The sequence below is a fragment of the Suricata suricatta genome, chromosome 10 (assembly GCF_006229205.1).
Source record: "Suricata suricatta isolate VVHF042 chromosome 10, meerkat_22Aug2017_6uvM2_HiC, whole genome shotgun sequence".
NCBI lineage: Eukaryota > Metazoa > Chordata > Mammalia > Carnivora > Herpestidae > Suricata > Suricata suricatta.
The window spans coordinates 48397321-48423076 of record NC_043709.1 but is presented as its reverse complement, the minus strand read 5'-3'; the positions used below and the strand labels follow the sequence as shown (position 1 = coordinate 48423076).

The following is a 25756-nucleotide window of genomic DNA, read 5'->3' as shown; positions in this document are numbered from 1 at the left end:
TGTTTGGGGCTCGCTCGCTCTCTCAAAAAAAAAAGAAAAAAAAAGAATTGGGGGCTTAATCAACTGAGTCACCCAGGCACCCCCAACCTTCCTTTTTTAAATAGTGGTTTTAACTGTAACCCTTTTAATTCAGTTTGAACTATACTTAAATATCACTTTAAACTTTTTATTTATAGTATTTTGCTTTGGATTATATCAATGAGAACAGAAGAGGTGATAATTTTTAAAATCTTTCATGAGAAGTTATCGACTTCAAAGAGACAGAATAGCAGGGCTGGAAGAACCTCCGGGACGGTGTGGTCTAGTCCCGTCATGTGACAAGTGAGGAACAGTGGTCCAAAAGATTTAAAAGGCCCTTCTGATTCTATCACAATCGATATCACCTAAAATATAGTCAAACAGGCTCTTAACAAAAAGGTAGATATTAAATTACTGGTCTATCTTAGTCCTACTCTGATACCTCAGTCATCTCCTTCGTACCTCGTATAACATGAACCTCCTGAACAATATAGTATTATATATTCTTACATTAATGTTACTGAGTTAAGTAGAAAGGTTAATAAATACCTCTTACACTAAAGCTAGATTATCCACATTAGTTTAGACACCTAGAAACCAACTTACTTGGGATGAGCTTTCAAGATACATATCTACCCCCAAGCCCAAGGAAAGAATCAGGGTGTAGTCAGCATGAGGACGCAGACCCAGCAAGGAGCAGCATGGAGAACCAGCGGTGGCTCAGATGAGAGGGATCAAGAGTGGGCTGAGTTAGGTTGAGCATCTCAGCTCTCATCTCTACTACTTTGCCTAACATCTTCACATTCCCCCCCCCCCCCCCCCCCCAGAAGTCATCAGATACCTGTTTTGGGAAATGCGAGGTTAGGCAGACAAGAATGTTGACTACTTAGAACAGAAACTTCTGGTAGGGACCTTCTTTCTGAGAGCTTACCCAATCCAGACTGTCTTGGAGCTAGGCTGGCTGAACAGAAAGGTCACGTGCAGAGCAAGGATCACCAACCTAAATGCCTGTGGGGAGCAGCCAAGGTGTGGACTTGCTACAAGCTGTGTGTGTCAGGGAGACAATTTAGACAAATGGGAGAGAATATCCCCTATCCAAAGAGGCAGCCTGAGACTCAATCTAAGCCAGTGGTTGCATGTGGGAATGCTGGCCCAGTGCTGTTAAACTGTTAAGGGAGGCTGGATATTTAGATTTACTTTAAATGAAAAATTCTTATTTTTAAGTGTTCAAAACTAATTCTAACTTTTCAAAATCACTGTGCAGACCAAAGGATACATGCTCCATGCCTTATAGTTTGCTGCCTCTCCTAGAGAGTGTAAAAAATGTAGATTAGTATATGTGGCTGTAGAAAAAAACAGACAAGCCTCCAGTTATGGGGAGAAGACAATGATACAAAGTGTCGTATTATTCAGATTTATCAGACAGAGAGTCTCTAAAATAGGATTCATCTTTGGACTGGTTCACAGGTCCAGGGGCTAAGTATCACTTGGACCTCTGAGTGCGCATGGAGTGGTAACAAGACTGCATTTGCACTCATAGGCACCTGTAGCACTCAGTAGATGGTGTAAGTGATCACGGTCTTCCCACTGATCTTGGAAACTTCAAGCTCCTTCCCACAGCAGCTCAGACAACTGCCACCAGTTAATCAGAGATGATGTAAAAAAAAAAGGAAAATTATTGACTCTTCCCATTCTAGTTGAACTATAGTTTTGGGATACTGTATCCATTTATTTGTGCAAGAACATTCAGAGAAAGGTGATATAATGTAACAACATAAAACAGAATCTCAAAGGTACTCATTCATTCAAAACATACTGAGAATTACTTCATAGTAGGCACCAATTGCTGGTCCAGCTGATCACCTCTCCACAGGTGTTTCAATCTCTAAGTGCTGACATTTCTCTTCTAGTCTGTTCCTGTCTCTTTTTGATTGTGTGGTAGGCAGAATCTCTGAACCTGTGATGTCCCACTCCCACCATGCACTAATTCTTGGACCCTTTGAATGAGATAATATATCACTCCCATGATTGTGTTATGTTGTTCAACCCAGTTGATCTTAAAAAGAGAGATTATCTGGGTGAGACTCATGTCATCAAATGAGTCCTTAAAAGTGCAGAACTTTCTCTGACTGTTGATAGAAGAGAAAGTCAGGGATTTAAAATGTGAGAAGTAGTCAACACTAAAGAGTTAGCTGTAGATGGGGGAGGCCTCCTGAGAAGGAATGTGGGCGGTCTCTAAGAGCAAGAAACAGCTCCCCATTGGAAATGGGAACCGCAGATCTGCTGCCTCAAAGAACTGGATTTTGCCAATAATCTGAATAAGCTTGGAAGTGGATTCTTTCACAGAGCCTTTAGATAAAAACTTAGCTCAGGTGACACATTGATTTGGGCCTTGAGAGATATTAAGCAGGAAATACAGAAGAGCTTGCCTGGACTTATGGTTTACAGAACTGTGAGGTGATAAATGGGTGTAGTTTTAAGTCACTAGTTTGTGATGTTTTGCTCCCTAGGAAGAGTTAATACTAATATTTTGCTACATAGCAATAGCTAATACTAATATAGCACTAAAATCCAATGGCATCATGTACCTAAATATTGTAGAACAAACTAGGTGGAATTTTACATCCTCTTCCAGTCTTCTGTATGTCAAAACTTTAGGACATTCCCAAAAAGCAACCAAGCAGTTTATTGGAATGTTATGGATTGGCTGAAATCTACCAATTTTGGCATTTATTTTCCATGAAGTAGTTAGGGTTAATTTGTAACATATATGACTACAATAGGGTTTGTATATATAATGTACAAAGAACTCATATAAATCTATAATGATACAGTTGCCTAACAGAAAAAAAATGGATCAAAAGACTTGAACAAACATATTGTGAAGGAGAATACCCTGATAACCAATAATGAAAAGGTGCCCAGCATCTTTAATGCACATTAAAGCCACAAAGAGATACCATTATACACTCTCAGAATAGTTAAAATAAAAAAAGATCAACAATACCAAGTGCTTGCTAGTGAGGGTGTGAAGGAAGCAAAACACTTAGTAGAAATGCAAGTCAGTACCACCATTTTGAAAAACTGGCACTATCTGCTAAAGCTGAGCATTAATGTAACTTATGAGCTAGCAATTCCACTTTTAGGCATAACCTAATAGGAATGCATATGTATGTTTACCAAAAGACATTTACCAGAGTGTTCATAGTAGCATTATTTATGAGCCTTAAACTGTAATATATACAAATTATCATCAATGGGAAAGGCTTAATTGTGACCTATTGGTATAATGGAATACTATAATAATAAAAAGAATTAATTACTGCTACAGATAATGGTAGGCGTGGATCTCACAAACATACTGTTGGACAAGAGCAGCCCAGGACTAAAGAAACAGACCATACGGTTCCATATATACAGTTGAAGAATCAGGGAAACAAATTTATGGTTTAGTTAGTTACGTATGGGGTTAGACAAGTTACAAGTGGAAAGAGATGGGTTAGCGATTGGGTGGAGACACTGGGGTTTTGGTGATAGTGGTTCTGTTCTATTTCTGGACCTGGGTAGAGCATATACAAGTGAAATTTCAATAATGTGTACAAATAAGTTTTCAGCACTTTCCTACTTGCGTCTTGTACTATAATGTAAAAGTGAACTTAAAAACACATCTGTTATAACCTAGTAATATAAAATAAAAAACATGCCTTTCCTAATTTAATGTAACTTTCTCCTCACCCACTTCTTTTGCATCCATAAACATATGTCGAGTGGATTTATTTTGGATACGTAATAGAGAACTAGATGACTAGGGACAAGAGTATTCTGCACAAATTCATTTTTTAGATAAAAAAGAAGTTATAAGGAGATCTGCCTTTTATCATAGAAAAATAATATTCCAAGTAAATGGCTGTTGCCATTTGAAAATTAGACCTTTTTTGTGGAAAACTTTCTGGTCTTCCATTTATGATAGTTTCTGTGAAGAGGATAACCCATAAAGAAGCATGTATGTTATAAATACTTCCAGGAGCCCTTGAGAAATTCAGTTTCCAGTACATTGAGAGCATCTAGAAGAAATTTATTAGAGAATACAGACAGTGGCCAATTTACTTTTGGTACTTGTGACTCAGAAGTCACTGGTGGAAGTGTTATATCTTGATCTTGATATTCTAAAAAAATGAAATGCAAAGCATGGCCAAGATCCAGTTGTGATGACACCAATCAATCTATACTCTAAAAAATATATTTTATTTATTTGTTTATTCATTTTTGAGAAAAAGGGAGCGAGAAAGAGAAAGAGAGAGAGAATGCAGGGAAGGGGCAGAGAGAGAGGGAGACGGAATCCCAAGCAGGCTCTGCACTGTTGGCACAGAGCCCAATGCAGGGCTTGAACTCATGAACCGTGAGATCATGACCTGAGCCAAAATCAAGAGTTGGATGCTCAACTCAGGCGTCCCCATAAACCTAATCTTTTGATTGCAAAGGAGGTAGTCATTTTTTCTGAAGACTCATAACTCTTAAATCAATATCTGTTAAAGGACTGAATTTAAGTAAGGCCTATCCACACATCTGGGCAAAGATATAATATGTGTGGGCATTTCTAATGAACAGATAGTATTTTTCTCAGCATCCTTGGTTTTGCATGCCGGCTTAGTCCAGATAAATAAGAGGAAAAATTGAAGCTGAACAGAGAAATAGTTAAGAGGAGAGTCAGAGGCTTACAGGAACACAGAAAAACACCATAGGTAGATTAAGAGGTTTTGTGATTTAAAGATTCATAATGTTCTGAAATGTAAGATGACATTATGAAGTAACTTCATTTTAAACCTACGGCATAAACATTGATGTTTTGCTATATTCTCTACATATCCATTTAATGATGATCAGTCATAAGAACAGCTAATCTATAGGTGACTGCATTGTTCAATCCACAATTGTCATTAAGAGCCTCCTATGTGTATCTGGAGACCTCATATGAGATACAATAGAAATAAGCAAAAAAGATGATTCAATTAGTGTCCCTGAGGAGTCTACGTAACCTAAAGGCACAACAGAAAAACTCACAGATAAGTTAGGCAAGACAAAATGTAAATGCCCTCCAGAGTTGCCAAGGGAGTGCTAGTGGGTTCAAAAGGGAGAGAAAATGAGAAAGATTGATCCAAATGAGAGCAGGATCAGGGAAGGGAGGATGCCCTTTGAAAGGTCTATGCATGGGAATAGCATGACAGTGGAAACATTCACAGTATTTCATAGTATTTGAGAAAACATTTTAGTATTCTTTCCATCTTTATTATCAACTACAATAATTTGTTCGTTACATTTGACATCTACTAAAATGACTATGATTACTGTTTCTTGGTAAGAAAGCTTATTTAAATCACACTACAGTGAGCCTTGTTTAATAAAGCTGACAAGAAATCCATATTAACTGATGGCTTTCTACAGCTCTTCCCATGGAAGAAAGAGGAAAGTTATAAAATAAATAATTATTAGAGGATCTTGTAATTTTTAAAACTCCTGAATAGATTACAAATCAGTACAGATCTGGCGTACTCTCTAAACCTCTTGACTCTGTAGCACTGGCCTAATGACTGATGTTCATTCAGAACAAAGCCCTTGAGGGAACTGTGTGCTCCTCTATCAAAGACTCAAGTATCTTTAATATACATTCTAGGAAACATATTTTAGAAATATTTTCAGCAAAGTCTTAAGCAAAGTAAGTATTTCAATGAATTTTAGAAAATAAAACAATCCAGAATGCATTATGACTCAAATATTCTTCCTACCAACCAATGACTTAGTACTGTCACAGAATGACGCTTCAGCTCCTTCTTCATCCAGGGTAATAATGAGACCTGAGGTTTATTTTAGGGAAGTGGAGCATGGAAACAGTCAACTTTAATTTCCTGGTATTCAATAATGGTTTAGTATAGTTACAGTCAGCACTTTATGTGTATATATATATATACACAGTCAGTCTTTCCATCAATCCTTTGTAAAAGTGCTATTCCATCTCCATTTTAGAGATAGGAATGGTGAAGCTTAGAGAGGCCCAATAACTTGTCCAAGGTCAACAAAGAGCCAAGACTCACTCAGTCAAGTTTTTTTGACTTCAAGAGGCACTACCTTTTGCTGATGTCAGATGTTCGTGCTCTCCTTGCATTTTATGTTACTTGGTTTCCAGTAGCAGAGCTCTCAGACCCAACTGTTTGGTAATAGATATCAGCAATAATAAAACTGGCTGTTTTTCCTATAAACATTTTAAATGATCAGTTCATATTTACTACACACACATTATGTGTCAAACACTGCATATGTATTAATTCTTTGGTTTCTCACAGCAACTGGCGAGTGTGGTGGTAAAATAACCACCATTTTGCAAAGGAAAAATCTGTCCTCTGTGCCTCAACACTCTGCCTCGGTTCTCTGTCTCCATCACTCAGTTTATTTTTACAGGTTCCTCTTCATCTTCCTGATTTGTGACTTGTCACATTTGGAGAGCCCAGAGCGCAGTCCTCTCTTCTCTGTCTCATTCCACTAAGGTGCCTCATGGTTTTATAATCCATCTCTGTGCTGTTGACTTAAAAATTTATATCATCTGCCCTAACTTCTGCAGTGAAATCCAGGCTTAAATACCCAACTGTATACTCCACATGTCACTTGAATGGTAGAGAGCAATCTCAAACATAACACATCCCAAACTGAACTCTTAATTTCCCCCAAACCTATTCCTCTCACAGTTTTCTTTATCTCAATACATTTTCCTTAAAATTTTAACATAGATTAAACTAGACTTTAATTAATAAAATCTATAGTGTCAACAGCTTTCCTAAATAGACTACTGAATCTGCTGACATTTATATTTTGAGATTTACTGAAAAATATATCTGATTCCAGGGTTGAGATTTATGGTAGGATTTATGTGCATGCACATGTGCACACATGCATACACACACACACTTCCTAAGAAATAATTTGCGTCCTTTGAAGGGTATATAAATAACTAAACTGAATATTTCTATCTATGATTATAGATATACACATACTTCTAAGATATAATGCGTCATAATTTTAGTAGTATAAATAAGTAAAAGTATTCAATGTAATGTCAACACAACAGGTATGTTCTGCTGGCAAATGAAAAGGTGCCCCACGTGGTTATTCATGGAGACAGTATACATTTAGCTTAAGATGGGATACCATGAAACATCCATCAGAATAGTTGGCATGAACCAGACTGAAAATACCAAGTGCTGGTGAGGATGTGAAGCAAGGAAAACTCTCATATTAGAGGGAATAGAACTCATGTTAGTGGGAATATAATATTTAACAGCAAAATAGGTCCTCAAAAGGGCATCTATTACTTTCATCAGCTTAACAGTACTGCTCTGGTGAAGTGTCATTTCTCGGTTTCATTCTACTGGGGCTTGTTCAACATACACTTGTGCTTCCCTTACCAAAGGAACAAAGAGTGCATTGTATCCCTGGACACAGTGATTGGTGTAATGGTCAGCATTTGCTCCAAGCTAAGTCACTGAGAATCTTTTAAGGGAGATCCATTCTTATTTCTGTCTCTGGTATCATAAACTCTCAAGATGATGTAGACTTGTGTCTGCTGGGGCCATCTTGTCATAACATAAGGAGAGCCTGGGGGCGCCTGGGTGGCTCAGTCAGTTAAGCATCTGGCTTCGGCTCAGGTCATGATCGCATGATTTGTGGGTTCGAGCCCTACATCGGGCTCTGTTCTGACAACTAGCTCATAACCTGGAGCCTGCTTCAGATTCTGTATCTCCCTCTATCTCTGACCCTCCCCTGCTCACACGCTCTCTCTCTCTGTCTCTCAAAAATAAATAAAAAATATAAAAGAAAATTTAAAAAAAGGAGAACCTGTTCTAGGCAAGGAGACCAGAGAGACAGAGTGCCTGTGGCATTACTGAACTTGTGTTTGAAGCCAGGATATACCTTGGACTCCAAGCTTTTGTAGGCTAACAAATTCTCTCTTGAAGCTAGTCTACACTGGGTTTCTGCTGTTTGTACTTGATGGCGTCCTTGTATACTGTTGAGCGATTGCTCCTCATTTTCCCAGGCTGTGTTATAGAAGGGCTCAGTTTATTCCTGTTGAAGAAGAGCTCCAAGAAAGTTGCAAAAGAAAAAGTATTACAAAAATAGGATTTTTTTTTGCTATAGAAAGTTTCAGTTCATATTTGATGAACAATTCTAATTGAAAGAATCTCATATTCTAGGACACCATTTGTACTCTCTTTTCTCCAATTGTCATTCTCAATTATTTGATCTTATGGATACCTAATCCTATCTTAACCCATATCAGGAAAACAGGAATGGAAAAAAGCAAGAAAGACAAACAGAGAAAAAGGAAAACGACTATAGGGAATACTAGAAAAAAATCCGAGTCGGACAATTAGAATAGAGTAGTGCTCACAGTGAGAAATGGAGAGCAGAATATCAAAGAAGAAATGGAAGGAAAAGGAGGAAGAATGGAGGACAGACAGTGAGGAACAGAGTGAGAGAGAAAAAGCTGAGGAGCAGTAAGCAAGTCCCCATTTGACAAATGAGGTAACTAAAACACAGGGAAATAAGTAACAAATTCATAGCTAGAAAGCAGTAGAGTGAGAACAGAACCCCATCACCTACCTCCAAATCTAATTTAAAACCTATATAAAAAAAGAGAAATTCATTCATTTTTGAACTTCCTATGTCAAGGGAATATCATACTACTTATTCCACCAAGAACTCTTTAAATCTCATACTTTAAGTCTTTTAAGAGGGGCACCTAGGTGGCTCAGTTGGTTAAGCATCCAACTTTGGCTCAGGTTATGATCTCACTGTTTGTGAGTTCAAACCCCACATTGGGCTCTGTGCTGATAGCTCAGAGCCTGGAGTCTACTTTGGATTCTGTGTCTCCTTCTCTCTGCTCCTTCTCCACTTGTGCTCTGTCTCTCAAAAATAAATAAATGTAAAAAATTTTTTTTTTAAAAAGAAACCTCATACCTCTTTAAAACATTTCAGGCCAATAGACATATTAATATTTTCAAGCAACACTGTTCTACATGAATCATCATACAGAGTGGGAAATAAAGGAGAAAGGAGTTTGCAGTTATAGAATAAGCCTCTTTCTCGGCTACATTTCACCAGCATAAAACTTACTGGCAAAATTGGGTCAAATAATCACATCTGATAATTGTAAGCAGTGTAGAGAAGATGATTTAGTTTTAACCTCAAGTTCCAATTCGTTATCTCATAATTTTTCTGCTGTAGTCAACATTACACAAAACTTGGCTGTCCCTTAACATTTAAAAGCCAGATGAGGGGCGCCTGGGTGGCTCAGTGGGTTTAGCATCTGGCTTCGGCTCAGATCATGATCTCAGGATTTGTGGGTTTGAGCCCCACATCGGGCTCTGTGCTGACAGCTAACTCAGAGCCTGGAGTCTGCTTCAAATTCTGTGTCTCCCTCTCTCTCTGACCCTCCCCTGCTCGTGCTATCTCTCTCTGTCTCTCAAAAATAAATGAAAAAAAAAAAAAAGAAAGCCAGATGAGGATATCTTCCAAGTTTTACCATAGATGTGAATGTAGAAATAGAATTAATTTCTATTACAATCATTATTGAAAGAAAGAATACTACACTGCATTTGGCTAGATATGTCTCCTAAGGCAAGGGAAAGAAAGCAAAAATAAACTATCGGGACTACATCAAAATAAGAAGCTTTTGCAGAGCAAAGGAAACCATCAACAAAACAGAAACATACTTATTCAATGTGAGAGGATTTGCAAGTAATATATCTGATAAAGATTTAATATCCAAAATATATAAAAGGAAGAACTTGTGTAATTCAACACCAAAAACCCAAATAATCCAATTAAAAGTGGGCAGAACTGAATAGACATTTTCCTACAGAAGATATTCAGATGACAAACAAACACATGAAGAGATGCTGGACATCACTAAACACCAAGGAAATGCAAACCAAAACCACAATAAGGTATCACCTAACACTTTTCAGGATGACTAAAATAAAAAAAGACAAGAAATAACAAGTGTTGGTGAGGATGTGGAAGAAAAGAAACCTTCATGCACTGTTGGTGGGAATGTAAATTGGTGCTTCAGTATGGAGTCTTCAAAAAATTAAAAGTAGCAAAAACCGTATGGTCTGGGATTCCACTATTGGGTATTTACCCAAAGAAAACCAAAACACTCACTTGACAAGATATATGCACCCTATGTTTATTGTAGCATTATTTATAATAGGTTAAGATATGGAAGCAACCTAAGAGTCCACTGACAGATGAATAGATAAGGAAGGTGTGAGATATATATATATATTATATATTTATATATAATATATATTTATATATATATTATTTATATATATATAAAAAATGCAGCCATAAAAAAGGACGAGATAGTGCCATTTTAGACAAAATGGATGGACCTAGAGGGTATTATACTAAGTAAAATAAGTCAGACTGAGAAAGAAATACCATATTTCACTCATATGTGGAATCGAAAAAACCCCAAATAAGTGAATAAACAAAAAAAAGCAGAATCAGACCTATAAATACAGAGAACCAACTGATGGCTGTCAGAGGGGAAAAGGGTGGGGGGGTGCAAAATGAGTGAAAGGGAGTGGGTGACACAGGTTTTCTGTTATGGATTGAGTAAATCATGGAAATGAAAGGTACAGGGAAGGGAATACAGTCGAAGGTATTACAATGGGGGGAGCATGGTGACGTGTGGCAGCTACACTTGTGGTGAGCATGGCGTCACATATAAACTTGCTCAACCACTATGCACAGACCTGAAACAAATGTAACATCATGTGTCAACTGCATGAAAAAAATAAAGAGTACTGAACTCCACTTATCATTTTAATCACTGACACTATATGTTCCCTTTCCTCTCTTTGTTCCTAAATCTTACAATAAAATGATTGCTCGTTTCCATTAATTCCGATTAGCTGGCCTCATATTGTGAAGTTACAAGAAGGAAAGAAATCTCCTAGTTTTCTCAGTCTCTGTTTTGTAAAAGAAAAAGTACCCTTTAGTTAATAATACTATTTTTGTGATCCGGAGGGGGAAACACTTTGCTGCCAAAGTATAATACACATAGAAGAACTGATTGCTAGGTGAAACATTCTGATGGAATGAGACCTTATTATAGAAGCTATTGACACAAGAACTCTAAATCGCTGAAAAGCACCACTCACCTCTTTCTGAACCCAACAGAGTAATGATAGAATATTGATGGAATTCTGTCTGCTGCAGGAGGATAGCACAGTTCATTCTTAACCCAAGGTGGTTTATCAGGGATGGACAATGACATGACCCAGAGCTTAGCAAGCACAACCTCAGGGCTCCGACATACCCATCACTGAGACATCATATTCTATCAGCAGTGTTGCTTCTTGTCCACACTGTTTAAGAATACTCATGGCTTCCGCATGCGTGGTTCCGAGAAGCCGGATTCCATCCACACTGAGCAACCTGTCGCCAGGTTTGATGGTGCCCTCTCTGAAGGGAGAACACAGAAACGGTCTTCATTAATGTAACTTGATGTGGAGGGGGGGTTAGCATTAAATGTCCCTCAGCCAAAGCGGTTCTCTCACACCTTCTTCCATCCATCCTATGTGCGTTTCCTCTTTAGCAGCAAGTGTGATAGTAAGAGACTAAAGAGGTAGCCCTGAGCAGAAAATTGCTGCAATATGCAACTCAGTAATCAGTAAATAACTGCATGATAGTCAATCACCAGGTTGAACTCTTGGGGTGGGTCAAAAGTACTAAAGGTACATTTTTCCCTTTTCTAGGTTTTTGCCAAAATATCTAAAATTGATTTACTAGAGTCCAGAAAATAGCATTTACCTATTTTTTCCAAAGCCAGGTGAGCAGAAAAGCCTGCTCATTTGATTCCATTTATTAGTAGTGAACCCAAGCGGGACAGGGAGCACTGGTGAAAAATTTTCCTAGTCTAGAAATTTCCCTATTGATTTATAAGTCCATTTTGGCAATCATTAAATTGATTCAGTCTCATATTCCTTGGAAGAGACGAGGAAATTCTATTCTTTCTGCTGTGACCATAGACACTCAAGGCATTGGGAGAAGGTGCCTCCCGACATTAGAGACACCACTAAAATACAGCCAGGAGCCTTCCAGATTATAACGCTCCTACCTCAGGGAGGGTCATGGATGTGACACATCAAATGGGGGTGGGGGCATTACAAGTTGAGGACTTGGAAAGGATAAGGATGATCTCTTAAATATCTTTCACCTAGGTAATTTTCTAAGAATTTTGACTCTAAATTTTTATCTTCAACTTTTAGATTCCACCTTATCCTAAATTCATTTGACAATATGTTGCTCAGAAACTAGTAGCTTGCTTCTGACATTTTTGTCAACCCCAAGGTAGATGTAAATAAGGAACGGAAATCTTCCTCATTTACTGCTGGAAGAATAATTCACAAGAGAAGCAGGAGAAAGGAAAAGGCAAGATTTCATGAAAATTCTGATTTTGTATCGGCCTCCGCAAAGGCGAACACACTATAGCACAGGTGAGAAACCAATGTCTTCATATCCTCTTATTTTATATTAAACAAACGTTTTAGAAAAGTGAGCTAACAGTATGGATTTTGAGGGAAAATAAACCTGAATTCCTATCCTAGGTCTTCTCTAAACTAGCTGGTGAGTCACTTACCCATATAGGGCCCCAGTTTTATGACCTGGAAGCGTAGATAAAAGACTTAGTAGGCAGTTGGGAGGATAAAATAAAATAATGTCTGCCAAACACTTAGTGCATTTCCTGGCACATGGCTAACTGCTCAATAAATAGTATTTATTGTTACTATTTCTATGGCATAAGCAACGGTTTAAAAGTTATATCCTGGTTTGAAGCACAGTGCCGAGTCAGGGGTAACCAGAGCATTCTTCTCCTACCCTCCAACAACACTGGCTGGTCAGAGTTGCGGCCCCCTGCCTTTATGGAATTGACGTTTGCTGTGGGAAATTAATACAGAGACATGTATCTGCTGAGACAGCTGAGTTGTGAGTTTGCATAGGACTTCCTCCAATATTTGTGATATGAGACCTGAAGGAACTGCCCCTTCTGATATTCACAGCAGCCAGGAAGAGATAGCTCTAGACACGGACAACATTCCTTCCCTTTAATTAAAAGTCACTTCCAGTCGGACATACATAATCATCATCAAAAGATAATAATAATCATAAGGATGTTGATAATAGTAACAATCAGACCATCACCACCTATCTTTCCAGGGTTGGAAATTAGGAACTGGAGACGATGTGTTTAAAGTACCCACCTTTAAAAAGCCAGCTGCCTTCTATTAAGTACCTACTGCATGACAGGTTCCCCTGCAAGGCATCGGCCAGTCTTTGATAAAACTGAAGATAAGAATGTGGTATTATTATCCACATTTCACAGTGGAGGACACTAAGCTCAGAACTGGTAAGTCACTTGCCAAACACATAGGGTAGTGAGTGTCGAATCTGGAGTCAAACCTTCTTTCTTCTGATTTCGCAGTCCCAGCAATTTCAGTTTTCACATTCCAACATATTTGCTTAATATCTTTCACTCTGAAATTTCTAATGCATCCACTCTATGCCAAAGTCCCCAGCTCTGTTGAATCTATTTGGATAGTGACACGGAGAGAGGAAGTTTACCTGTCTGCAGGTCCTCCAGGACGAACACAGGTTATTACAACTGGACGAGATTTATTTCTATCGTCATGTGCCCCTCCTGACAAAGAAAAGAAATTCAGCTTAAAAATGCTTTCATTAAAAAAATTCACTTACAAAATGCCAGCTGAGAAGCCAAAGTACATTTTGTTGATGTGTGGAGGAAAACATGTAAAATTTTTCCAAAAAAATATGTAGTTCTAAGGTCTCAATGAATGAATAGGCTCCATCTGCAATATTGTCCTCCTACTTCCTGGTTTCTCCTTAGTCCTGGTGTTCTCACTGAAATCCGTTTAGCTCAAATTCCATCTATGCCATTATGTCTTCTTGGCCATGGTAACACTCACCCTCAGTACTTTCCTGCAACTCTTTTTGTGACTAATCAAGATTCTGAAGAAATGGGTGGGGGTGGTGGGGGTCACCTTTTGAGCAAGAAAGACCCTTCAGATGGGCCTCAAACTAATCTAAAAATTAAGTTCTTTATTTGATTCTCATGAGAAATTGTGCAAAATTCCACAAACTTTTATGTTCAACCAATATACTAAGGGAGTTTTTAAGCTGGCCAAAATGTGGTACTCCTAAACTAAAATTGGTTCATTATTATTAAGGTTTTGTTATCACTACAGCACTAAGAAGTCTGATGTCCACACAAATCTAGGCAACATTCAATTATTTACTCATTTATTTATTAAGGGCCTGTGATGTACCAGATAGTATTCTAGGCTCATATTAGAAAATTCTTTTTTATTATTTAAAAAACATTTTTTTAACATTTATTCATTTTTGAGAGACAGAGAGAACAGAGAGTTAACTGGGGAGGGGCAGAGAGAGAGGGAGACAGAACCCAAAGCAGGCTTCAGGCTCTGAGCTGTCAGCACAGAGCCGGATGCAGAACTTGAACTTACCGATCATGAGATTATGACCTGAGCTGAAGGCAGACACTCAACTGACTAAGCCACCCAGGCGCCCCTAGAAAATTCTTTTTATGCATACACATAGAGATATTTGAAATTCCTGCCAATGACAGGACAGGCATTTTGCTAACATTATATCATCAGCTGTTTTGAGGTGGTTGTAGATTTCAAATGCTTCAATGCTTTTTCTGTTCCTAGTGATAAATTACTGTTGTTTTAGTTCTTTCATTAGCAATTTGATTTGTTATTGATTAACCATATAACAACTAGTAATGAACATCTGCACCCAGCAGTAATTTTTTACTGCAGCTTTTCAATAATTAGCCGTGTAGGCATGTGATTCAAGTGTGCCTCTCTATCATACTATATTTCAAAAACGGATTTGTATGTACCATCCTCTGAGCCAAAATTACTTTTATATTGACTTTTTACTATATTCATCTAGTTCCTTTACACAGAAATTCAGGAATGGTTAAGATAAATGATGAAAGTAAAATGAGCTTGTTTGTTCCACCTAAAAAAAGGAGCAGGTCAGAAAAGGGTAATAATTGCTGGTCTAAACCACTAGGTGAATTGCTCGATTTCCATTTTCTTTGCCGCTCACTCAGGCACTTTGTCTTAAATTCACTGGGCTGTAATTCCCTGCTGAAAGGGGCTTGTCCTATGATTCCCTAATACTTGGCCCTAGGCTGACATGTTGACATGTCCTTACTAAATACCTGATTGATTTGCTAAATGATTGGTACAGAATGGAATCTAAAGCTTGGTCATTTAAGACAAAGCTGTATAAATGAATGCATTTCTTTTATTCTTTGATGAATGTGTATTTATTAAGGTACTTAGTTAATTTAAAAAATTAATTATTTATTTTTGAGAGAGACAGACAGACAGAACATGAGTTGGGGAGGGCACAGAGGGAGAGCCAGAATCCAAGGCAGGCTCCAGGCTCTGGGCTATCAGTAAAGAGCTCAATTCAGGGCTTGAACTCACAAACCACGAGATCATGACCTGAGCTGAAGTCAGACGCCTAACGGATTGATCCACCTAGGCACCCTGCGATGCTTAGTTAATTTTAATTAACGTTTTAATAATTTGGATACATTTTGGACCCTGGTGAAGTATAAAATATTAAAAGTAAAAGCAAAAAAAAAAATCAAGAAATGTGAAATGCTAAAAACATTTCTGATGGATACACACTTCCCCATTGAACTTTACTGTCACACTTGGAATTATGAGTTGTTTATGTATAGTCTTTGAGGGGTGAAACTGCTAATAAGAAAAAAAAATATTAAAAGCCAGAATTATAGCTCAGAATTCATGGTTTTATAGCTAAGTTGGAGTCACCTGAAATCTTTATTATTAATGTCATCCCATAATAAAGTAAGTTAAGCTGATGCACATAGGTTCCCAAGGGATCAGATTATCTTCAATCCATTTTTAGAAAGCTACAATAACAAAATGTATTTCAGGAGAAAATAATTTAAACAAAGTTGCTAATCCTAATGTATTAAGTCAAATCAACCCATATTCATCAACATTTTTTGACTCAGAGATACAGAAGAGTATAAAGGGAAAGCAAAAGACATGTAGAAAAGTGGCAAATCAGGATGAATGAATTGACAAGGTTTACAAACAGTGACTTCTTGCTCTGTATTAATGGATTGAAAACAGATCTAGGTCATTTGGATTTCACTTTGATTCCCACTCATTGCTTTATTTTTTAAAAGAATAGGTGCAAATATTATAAGGGGACTTAACACGTTGGGAACATCTGTTATTGTTGTTGTTTTCAGGATGATTTCTAGTTCACTCCCAATATTTCATTCACAAATTCTCTGAGCATATCTGACGGTTCATGTTTTCTAGCCACCACCTACCTCGTATTACAAAACCAAAGGTATTGCCTTCTTTATGTAATGTGACCTCCACTGTTCGGAAAATAACACTCGATCCTTGAACAGCTGAAAGCAGGAAAGAGAGAGAGAAATATATTAAGTCACAATAACATTTCCAATTTTTTTGATGTGGCATAAAACACTACAGATCCCCCTTGCAAATAATTCTTGTTTTGAAAAATACAAGGGTGATCATTTCTTTTCAAAGAAAAAATACATACAAATGCCATAAAAGAGTTGTCTGCTTAAGTGACTTAGGCTTAGAGCCGAGTGGAATCAAAATCATAGATACATCCTTTCTTCTTATGCAGGCAGCTTCTAGCTAGAGGGTAAGAGTCACACTGTTAAAACTCTGTATGCCAGGAGAGACTCTTCATGTAATCAATAGAATTATTTCCCCTTTGTAAAGTGCAACAGCAATATGATTTTTGTAAACTTTGAAATAATGAATGCATTTATATTAATTTTTGGAGCTAGAGAAGGAAGAAAAAGTGTTACTCTCAAATTACCACTAATAGATTACGCTGATGCAGATAGATTTTCTGACATGATGCATAGTAACTAACAAAGGCATCAACAACTCAAATCAATATTGGAGGGCAAAAACATTTCTATGTACATTTAAAATATTACTACTATCTAATAAAATAAAGATTTACTTAATTCCATTTGATACCATCATGCTTAGTTATGTTTGCCTGCTTACTAATCTTATTTTGCAAAATAAAATTGCATGTCCAGGTTGAAATCTCTAATTAATACCACACACAGTATAGATGTGTAACAGGCTCTAGGTTGTAGGAAGGTATAGTAACTAAATTCTTCTGTGAGACTGTTTCCAGGAAAGTGGTGGGTAATTCTGGTTAGAAAGTACGCTATTGCTGAATTTAAAAAAAAGGAAATTTCCACAAATTAATATTTCATCATTATGGATACAAGGATATTTTTATTCAGAGAGATAAAAGAATTTGCAAAGCATAGAATTTGATGGTCTTAGATCTTTAAGTGAATTTGTACAACGATATCTAATTACCTAAGGTTGTGTTCAAATGGCATTTTTTTAATGTTTTTTGTTTATTTTTGAGAGACAGAGAGAGACAGTGCAAGCAGGGGAGGGTCAGAGAGAGAGGGAGACACAGAATCTGAAGACAGGCTCAGGCTCTGTGCTGACAGACTCCAGGCTCAGAGAGCCTTTGAGCTAGCTGTCAGCACAGAGCCTGATGTGGGGCTCGAACCCATGAACTGTGAGATCATGAACTGAGCCAAAGCCGGATGCTTAACTGACTGAGCCACCCAGGCACCCCTAAATGGCATATTTTTAACATTGTTATTAGATTTTGAAATGTTTATTGCATGAAGCTATCAATAAGAAATATATGATAGAATAGGATATAGGTATAGATTCTATAGATAGAATTTAATTGCATCTATTAAAAGAACATTTCTTGTCGTTTACAGAAATAGGAAGTAATTTTAATTTGGCATTGATTATAATTATTTTTAATTATCAGAAATTGTGAATCCTCAAAGGAATACACATGATTATTAAAAGCACACAGATAAATTCACAAAATTTCACATATCCTGCCAGGGTATAAAGTACAACACAAACTTGGCTCTGCTGAGAAACAACATAAACCTAAGGCTGAACAAATGTTTTGATATACTGTTGATTTAATTAAATGTCATATTCTTGCTATCAAGGGAATTTCGGTTCATTTTAATCAGCTAGGAACAGTACACACACACAGCTGAAAGTGGTGAAGTACAGTTTTAATTAAATAAAAGAAACTGAGTTCAAACCAAACATTTTCTTATTTCTATGACAAACAAGCCACCTGAGGTAATTGGTTAAGAACACGATCTTTTTATTCTAATGGAACAAGTAGAAAGGAAAAGGAAAGGAAAAGATATGGGGGAGAAATAATTAATGAGCATCAACTGTGTGCCAGGAAATCTGCAAAGTGGTTTACAAGTACTATTTCATTTAAACATTAAATCAACTTTCAATTTTATACAACGAAATTCTAATTCGGGGCCACCTGTCCTTGTTGGCTGGGTGTCTGTTCAGGGAATAAAAGGCATTGTAGTTTGGTGGCTCATTCGTTTAAGCATCTGACTTCAGCTCAGGTCATGATCTCACCGTTTCTGAGTTTGAGCCCCATGTCGCGCTCTGCACTAACAGTGTGGTGCCTGCTTGGGGTTCTCTGTCTCCCTCTCTCTCTGCTCCTCCACTGCTCTCTCTCTCTCAATCAAAATAAATAAATAAACAAGAAAATTTCAAAAAGGCATTGCAGTGAATTTTGCTTGAGCTCAATCTTGTTGATGATAAACTCTTTCAATCCAATCTAGAGTCTATATAAAGACTTTTAGGATTATCTATAGCGTTAGATTATCCACACTCTTGTTGTTTATCATTTACAAAAATAAATGTGAATATTAACTTCTGATATACTTAATAAAATAGATTTGGTCTTCATAATTTTTATTTGCATGACTAGATCCTGGTGACTGGATTTTCATATCCAACAGCAGGATACCTGCTATTGCCACATGAATTTTATTCATCACTTCACATTTGCATATGTGGACATATAATCCAAGTAGGGAGCTTCCCCAGAGAATCAAGTCCAGTACACAGAAGGGTTAGGTTGAAATGAACTCTGCAATGCAAAAATACTTCTCCTCAGTATTTTAGTGGTATCACTGTCCCTTGTTTCCATATGTGAATATGCATGTACTGCTATGCATATTATTTTACTATGGCAGATTAGATTTTTTAAAATTATATACTACTTCCCTGACTCCTCAACTTCTACCTCAATAGCACGATAGGGGTTGTATACTTTCCCTCCTCAATATGTTGGGCTTCCCCATGTGACTTGCTTTGGCCAATGGGATGTTAAGAGATGTAAACAGAGGTTGGAAACGTGCCTGGGCAGTTGGGCCTGACCTGTTTTTCCTCCGCCATGGCCATAGGAAGACCTTTCCCTGGGTAGCTTCTGCTCCTTCACATTGAATTCCAGAAGGAACTACATGGAAGAGACCCAAGACTGCTCCCGTCCCCCTTGCTCTTCCTCCTCCTCCTCCTCCTCCTCCTCCTCAATCACCTGTCACTCTCTTAGAACTGGAACTGTGAAGTAAGAAGCAATCTAAGGGACACACTCTAACACATCTTTTTGAATTAAAGAAGGACTCCTGATGGAAAGCTAATCTGATTTAGCTGATGGTGTAGCAGTGAGGAATGCCTTTGACAATCAGATACCGTAGCAGACATTTTCCACAAAATAAATGAGGCAAATATGTAGTTCTAAGGTCTCAGTGGAAACTTCACTTAAAGATATATGAAACAAACAGCATGCCAGAGATTACATTTTTTCCAACTATTTAAACTTATAATAAAGAATGTTAGGTGGCTTACTAAAAACTGAATGTGGATTATATAGTATTTCAAAATTTTTTAGGGATTATGTTACCACAAAACATAAAGGCACTTCTCTAGATCAACTTTAGTTTTTAATTTTGGACAGAGAACAAGCATATGAGCAGGAGAGAGGGGCAAAGGGAGAGAGGGAGAGAGAAAGAGAGAGAGAGAGAGAGAGAGGGAGGGAGGGAGAGAGAGAGAGAGAGAGAGAGAGAGAGAGAGAGAGAGAGAGAAAATCCTACACAGGCTCCACATTGAGTACAGAGTTTCACATGGGGCTCGATCCCATGACCCTGGGATTATGACTTGAGCTGAAACCAAGAGCTGGACACTCAACTGACTGAGCCACCCAAGCACCTAGACCAACTTTTAATACATAAATACCTAAGATACAGTTTGACAATATTCTCTCCAAATATAGTCTCAAAACTACAACATAATTTTAAAGTCAAAAAGAACTCAGAGCTCACATAGATCAACCATTCCATTTTCCTAAAGAATCTGAATCTTACAAAAGGGAAGTGGTCTGAGCAAGGCCAAAGTTCCATTCCTTCTCTATCAGATCACACACACACCGACATGCAACCAGTATCCTTCCTCCACCTCTTTTTGGACTCTGGCGCTGGCTGAGCCTCAAATTGTGTGATTCTTGAGAGAGTTACCCATCTCGGCCTTGGCCTTGGGCAGCTTATTTTTCAGCAATCTGCCCTCTCCCCAGGGCCTCCTTGCAGGCTTGGTCCTACTCTAGCAGTCTGAGCTCAGTGAAGGGGATGCTTATTAATCCCTTCAACCTCCCTGATCTCAAAGACCTTATTAATTTATCCAAACACAATAGAGGCAGAGATAATCCTTGGAGGATAAATTTCTTCTATCTGATTTCTACCATCAAATTCACACTTTTGTTTTTAAAAATATATTTTCTCTTCCCCATCAGCTTTAATGCATGAGAAAGGAAAAAGTGGTATTATCACCAAGTTATGATAGGTTTTAATCCCTGAATATGTCTGATATCCACTCTACTCTTTAACCTTACTAATGCTATATTTATTCAGGATGTCACCTCTCTTTCGGAAAATTGTAACATCCTTCAGGCTGATAGCCTCTTATCTATTCTCCATTTGGCTTCCTAAAATGATAACTCTAAAAACTCAAATCAGTTGATGATGCTCATTGGCTTTAAAAGTCTTTAAAGGCTTTTTACTGCCCACTTGATTTATCCCAGGCTCCATGAGTCTGGCTTCCACTGCTTTGTTCCTGGCCACCTCACTGGCCTTACCTCCCTCCAGGTCCTCCCTGTCCCTTTGTGCCCCAGCAATTGTAGTCCACTTGTGGTTCAAACCTGTGCACCGGGCTAGGTTCTTCCTTCCTTGCTCTACCCTCTGCCCCAAATGTCCTCTTCTTACTGGCTCTGCATGGCCTCCTTCAAATCTTCCCAAACTCCTTGCTGTAGATCCCACATAACTTGGCAAATCTCCACTACTGGCCTTTCCCCTGCAAAGCTATACTAAGAGTTCATTTTAGAAAGAGAGTGTGTTTTATTGATATTTATTTGCCCAGTGGAATCAAAATGGTTAATCAAAGAGCATTAGGTCGAGACATCTGGATTCTCTTAACTCCTTGGCAACGGTTTGAGATAGTGATTTCAAAACAAATGGACTCCTTTAAAGCAAAAGAAACCACAGTATTTTTGTGTAATGATAATAATGGTAATAATGGCTAATAGGCACAATGGCTTACTGGGTACCTGATGATGATCTAAATATTTCACATGATTATAGCCTTGAATTCTTACAAAACTTCTACATCTACTATAGCCATTTTACAGTTGGGAAACCTAAGGCTCAGAGAACTTAAATAACATGCCCAAGGTCACAAAGCTGGTAAGGGGGAAAACTGATATTTAACTAGCGACACAGTCCAAGGTCTCAATGCTCGATTTTACTGTCTACCCTTGCTGAAGATGAAAAATGTTGCAGGGAGGTTTTTGATCACAGACTTCAATTGATTTTGTTATAAAAACACCGTTATATTTTTGGTGTTAGATTTTATGATAAGAATAAGAATTCATGATTGGTCATATACACTCACTCCCTGAGTGCTCATATTTGGTCCCAAAGCTTCAGACACCCTCTGTATTCCCATTGCTCTAAATGTACATTTCCAGCCCTGATCTTCCCCCCAATCTCGTAATCCCATCTCTAGCTCTTTTCTTTTTTTTTAAAATTTTTTTTTATGTCTTCTATTTATTTTTGAGAGACAGAGAGAGACAGCATGAGCAGGGGAGGGTCAGAGAGAGAGGGAGAAACAGAATCTGAAGCAAGCTCCAGGCTCTGAGCCAGCTGTCAGCACAGAGCCCGACGCGGGGCTCAAACCCACGAACCATGAGATCATGACCTGAGCTGAAGCCGGCGGCTTAATTGACTGAGCCACCCAGGCGCCCCTCTAGCTCTTTTCTTGACATTTCCTCTCTGCACATCAGACAGACACCACCACTGTAGCATTTCAAACAATGAACTTCTTCCGATTGTCTCCTCACAAATCAGCCCTGCCCACATTCTTGCCCAACCCCATCAATGGCAATCCTACGTGTCCAGCTGCTTGGACTCAAAATCTCAGGTGGTCTTAGACTCCTCTATTTCTGCACTATCCCCCATCAAATCTCTCAGGAGGTCCTGTTGGCTCTACCTTCAAAATAGATGGAGAATATAACTGCTTTTCACCATCTCCACCGCCATCTTTCACCTGGATCATGACAATAGCCCCCCAGCTGGTCTCCCAGCTTCCACCCTAGCCACTGCAGTCTGTTCTCAACACAACAGCCAGAGGAAGCCTTTGAAAATAGAAATGAGATCATGGGCCTCCTGCCCCATCTCAAACAACGCCACCCTCTATCACCCAGAGAAAAACTTAAGGTCCTTCCAATGGGCTACAAATACACCTCATCCTCTACACTTCTGACCTCCTCTCCTACTTTTCTTCATGCTCACTCTGCTCCTGCCTTCCTAACGTCTCCCCATGAACCCCAGTGTATTCCTGCCTTAGATCTTAGCACTGGCTGTTCTTCTTTCTGCAGTTCTCTTCCCCCAGAAATGCACGCAACCCACTTTCTCACCTCCTTCATGTCATTGGCTCAGCCTCAAGTCACCACCCAATTTCAACCTGCAATCCCACACCTCCCCCCACCTTCCCAATCCCTCTCCTGGTTCTTTCTCATAGCATACATGACCCATAGCTTTCATGCTATCTAGTTAACCTATCCCTTGGGGTCTTGTTTTGTTATCTGTCTTCCCTTGTCAAAATGTAAACTTCACCGATATACAGAGTGGTGGCTGCAATGTAACAAATGCTCAATAAGGCTTTGCTGAACAAATGAGTTATTAACAATGATTAATATTCTATCTGAGTCCTCACTGGTACAGAAAAGCAAAGGGCTTTCTCGGGGTAGCATCCACATTGACAGCTTAATAATAGGAGAGGTGGTGCTAGCAGAGCATAGCCTAAGTGCAGGCCTGCAGTAACACTTAGCATAAGTATATGCCACAATGAATAAGTGTGTGGACTTTGGAGTCAGGGAGCCTAGCTTCACATACTGACTTTGCTGCCTATTTATTTGGGAAAGATACTTAAGTCAAGCCTCTGTAAATTATGATAATGCCTGTCTCATAGTGCTAATTCATACATTATCAAACATTTTTAATTTTTAAAAAAATATTTTTTATTTATTTTTGAGAGAGAGAGAGGCAGAGGATGAGAAGGGGGAGGGGCAGAGACAGGGAGACACAGAATCTGAAGCAGGCTCCAGGCTCTGAGCTGTCAGCACAGAGCTCGACATGGGACTTGAACCCACGGAATGTGAGATCATGACCTGAGCCGAAGTCAGACGCTTAACTGACTGAGCCACCCAGGTGCCCCTATCAAACATTTTTATAGTGCCAGGTACTGTTCTCACTGTTTTCCAAATGCTAACTCATTGAATCCTCACAACAGATCTATAAGTAGGAACTAATATTGTGCCCATTTCCCAGATGTGGAAACGGAGACACAGAAAGCTTGAGCAACTTCCTCAAAGACACGCAGTTAAAGGTGAAGCGGGGATTTGAACCTGGCTATTTGACATCAAAGTTCAGCTCTGCTAGGCTGACATGCCTTAGTGAGAATTAAGTGTATCAGCACAAGTCAGGTTCCTCAGAATGCCGGACATTTGGTAAGCTCTGATAATGTGTTGGCTACTCTTAATATATTACTACTATTTTTACTTAATAAGAATGTGTTTTAAATCAATTTTTATGCTTCTGAAATTAACATAACTATACAAGAATCAACACAAAACCCATCAAACATGCTTTTTCCTAGCCCTAGTCACTGAGTACAAAGCCTGGATGGAACTTAACGTGCAGAACTTATAAATGGTGATGTACACAGATCACCTTAATGGAACACGAGTCCTGTATAATTTTACTGTTATCTGAGTTCTTTTTGATTCTTCCAGAGTGGACTATAGGTATATCAATTCAAATAATTTCTAAATATCAAGAAACTGTGCTCTGTTACTCCTGGAATGAGACAATGATGCCAAAAGAGAATAAAAGGAGAACCAACTGTTTTAGGCACAGAAGTGGCGTAGCTATTCTGCCCTGAGTTGTGTTTACTTACAGACTGGTGGCAGCTCGTACTCGACTTCAAGAACCACTCTTTCCCCAACGTTCTTCAGCAGGCTGATGATCTCATCATGGCGGAATTTGGCCAGGTTGATCCCATTCACTGCTTTGATGTAGTCCCCCACATCCAGCTGGTCGCTTCTGCAAAATAGGCAATGTGGCTTCAGGGGACCCATCCTCTCCATATTCCTGCTTTGATCTCTGAATTTTTTTTCCCTAACCCTTGCCTCTTTTGTTTCTAAAGAGCACTTGAAATAAAATAAAGAGGTTTTGGGTTTGTTTGTTTTTTTGTTTTTGTTTTTGGCTGCTCTGCCCATAAAGAGATGGGCCTCTAGAACAAATGATCCAGATATTGGCATGCCAGGATTTTTTCTTTCCTCTGATTCTCTCTCATTTTTGCTGCCTGCCACTTGGATGTTTCCCAGCTCTCAGTATCTTCACTGGGAGTTTGTTGAGGACTAAGGAGAGAGTCAGCTTACTCTGCTATTTAATGCTCACAGCAGGACTGATAAAAAAGAATAGGTTACAATGAAAGCATTGGGTTTCAGTCCCATTCCTGCCTCTCTTCAGCACCATAACAGAAGCATGGCCACTTTGGGGGTTTTAGGCAGACTTTACTCTAAGGCAAGAGTAGGCAGCGAGACCAGAGCCAATACTAGAAATTCACATGGTGGCTATGGACCTTCAATAACACTCTCTCCCCAAACAGCAACACGTATGCATTTATTTTACCTAAGTCCTGCCCTAATCATTCCTCTTTGGGGAGCTTTCCTCACCTACTCCAGCCTGCACTCCATGCTGTCCATCTTCCCTTGGGTACTAACTCACTGGGCAACTTAACCACCTAATGGTCTCTGACACTGCCTCTCACATTGTGGCTCTATACTATGATGCAATGCTGTTACTGTTCCCAAGCTTTTCATGTTGTTCATCCCCATCCTCTCTAGTAAATTCTAAGTCCCCTTAGGGTAGAGATCTAATCTTTAATTATTTTAGTTTACAATTTGTAAAATGGTAGTGACTTAAACAATGACTATTTGGTCATTGATAATATAGCCAGCACAGCATTACTTTTTTTTGGTTTTTCAAAATTTTATTTAAATTCTAGTTGTTAAAATACAGCACAATATTGGTTTCAGGAGTAGAATT

General features: G+C 38.6%; 1 protein-coding gene across 1 annotated transcript in view; it reads right to left on the bottom strand.

Moving 5' to 3' along the window:
- The window catches only part of GRIP1 (glutamate receptor interacting protein 1), a 228996-nt gene that overhangs the window by 116942 nt on the left and 86298 nt on the right, over positions 1 to 25756 (bottom strand). Inside the window, exons 5-8 of the mRNA XM_029954085.1 lie at positions 24603 to 24748; positions 16508 to 16591; positions 13702 to 13777; positions 11396 to 11541 (exon numbers count right to left, since the gene is read on the bottom strand). Coding sequence (XP_029809945.1) covers positions 11396 to 11541; positions 13702 to 13777; positions 16508 to 16591; positions 24603 to 24748 — 452 coding nt within the window. The remainder of the gene's footprint in view (positions 1 to 11395; positions 11542 to 13701; positions 13778 to 16507; positions 16592 to 24602; positions 24749 to 25756) is intronic.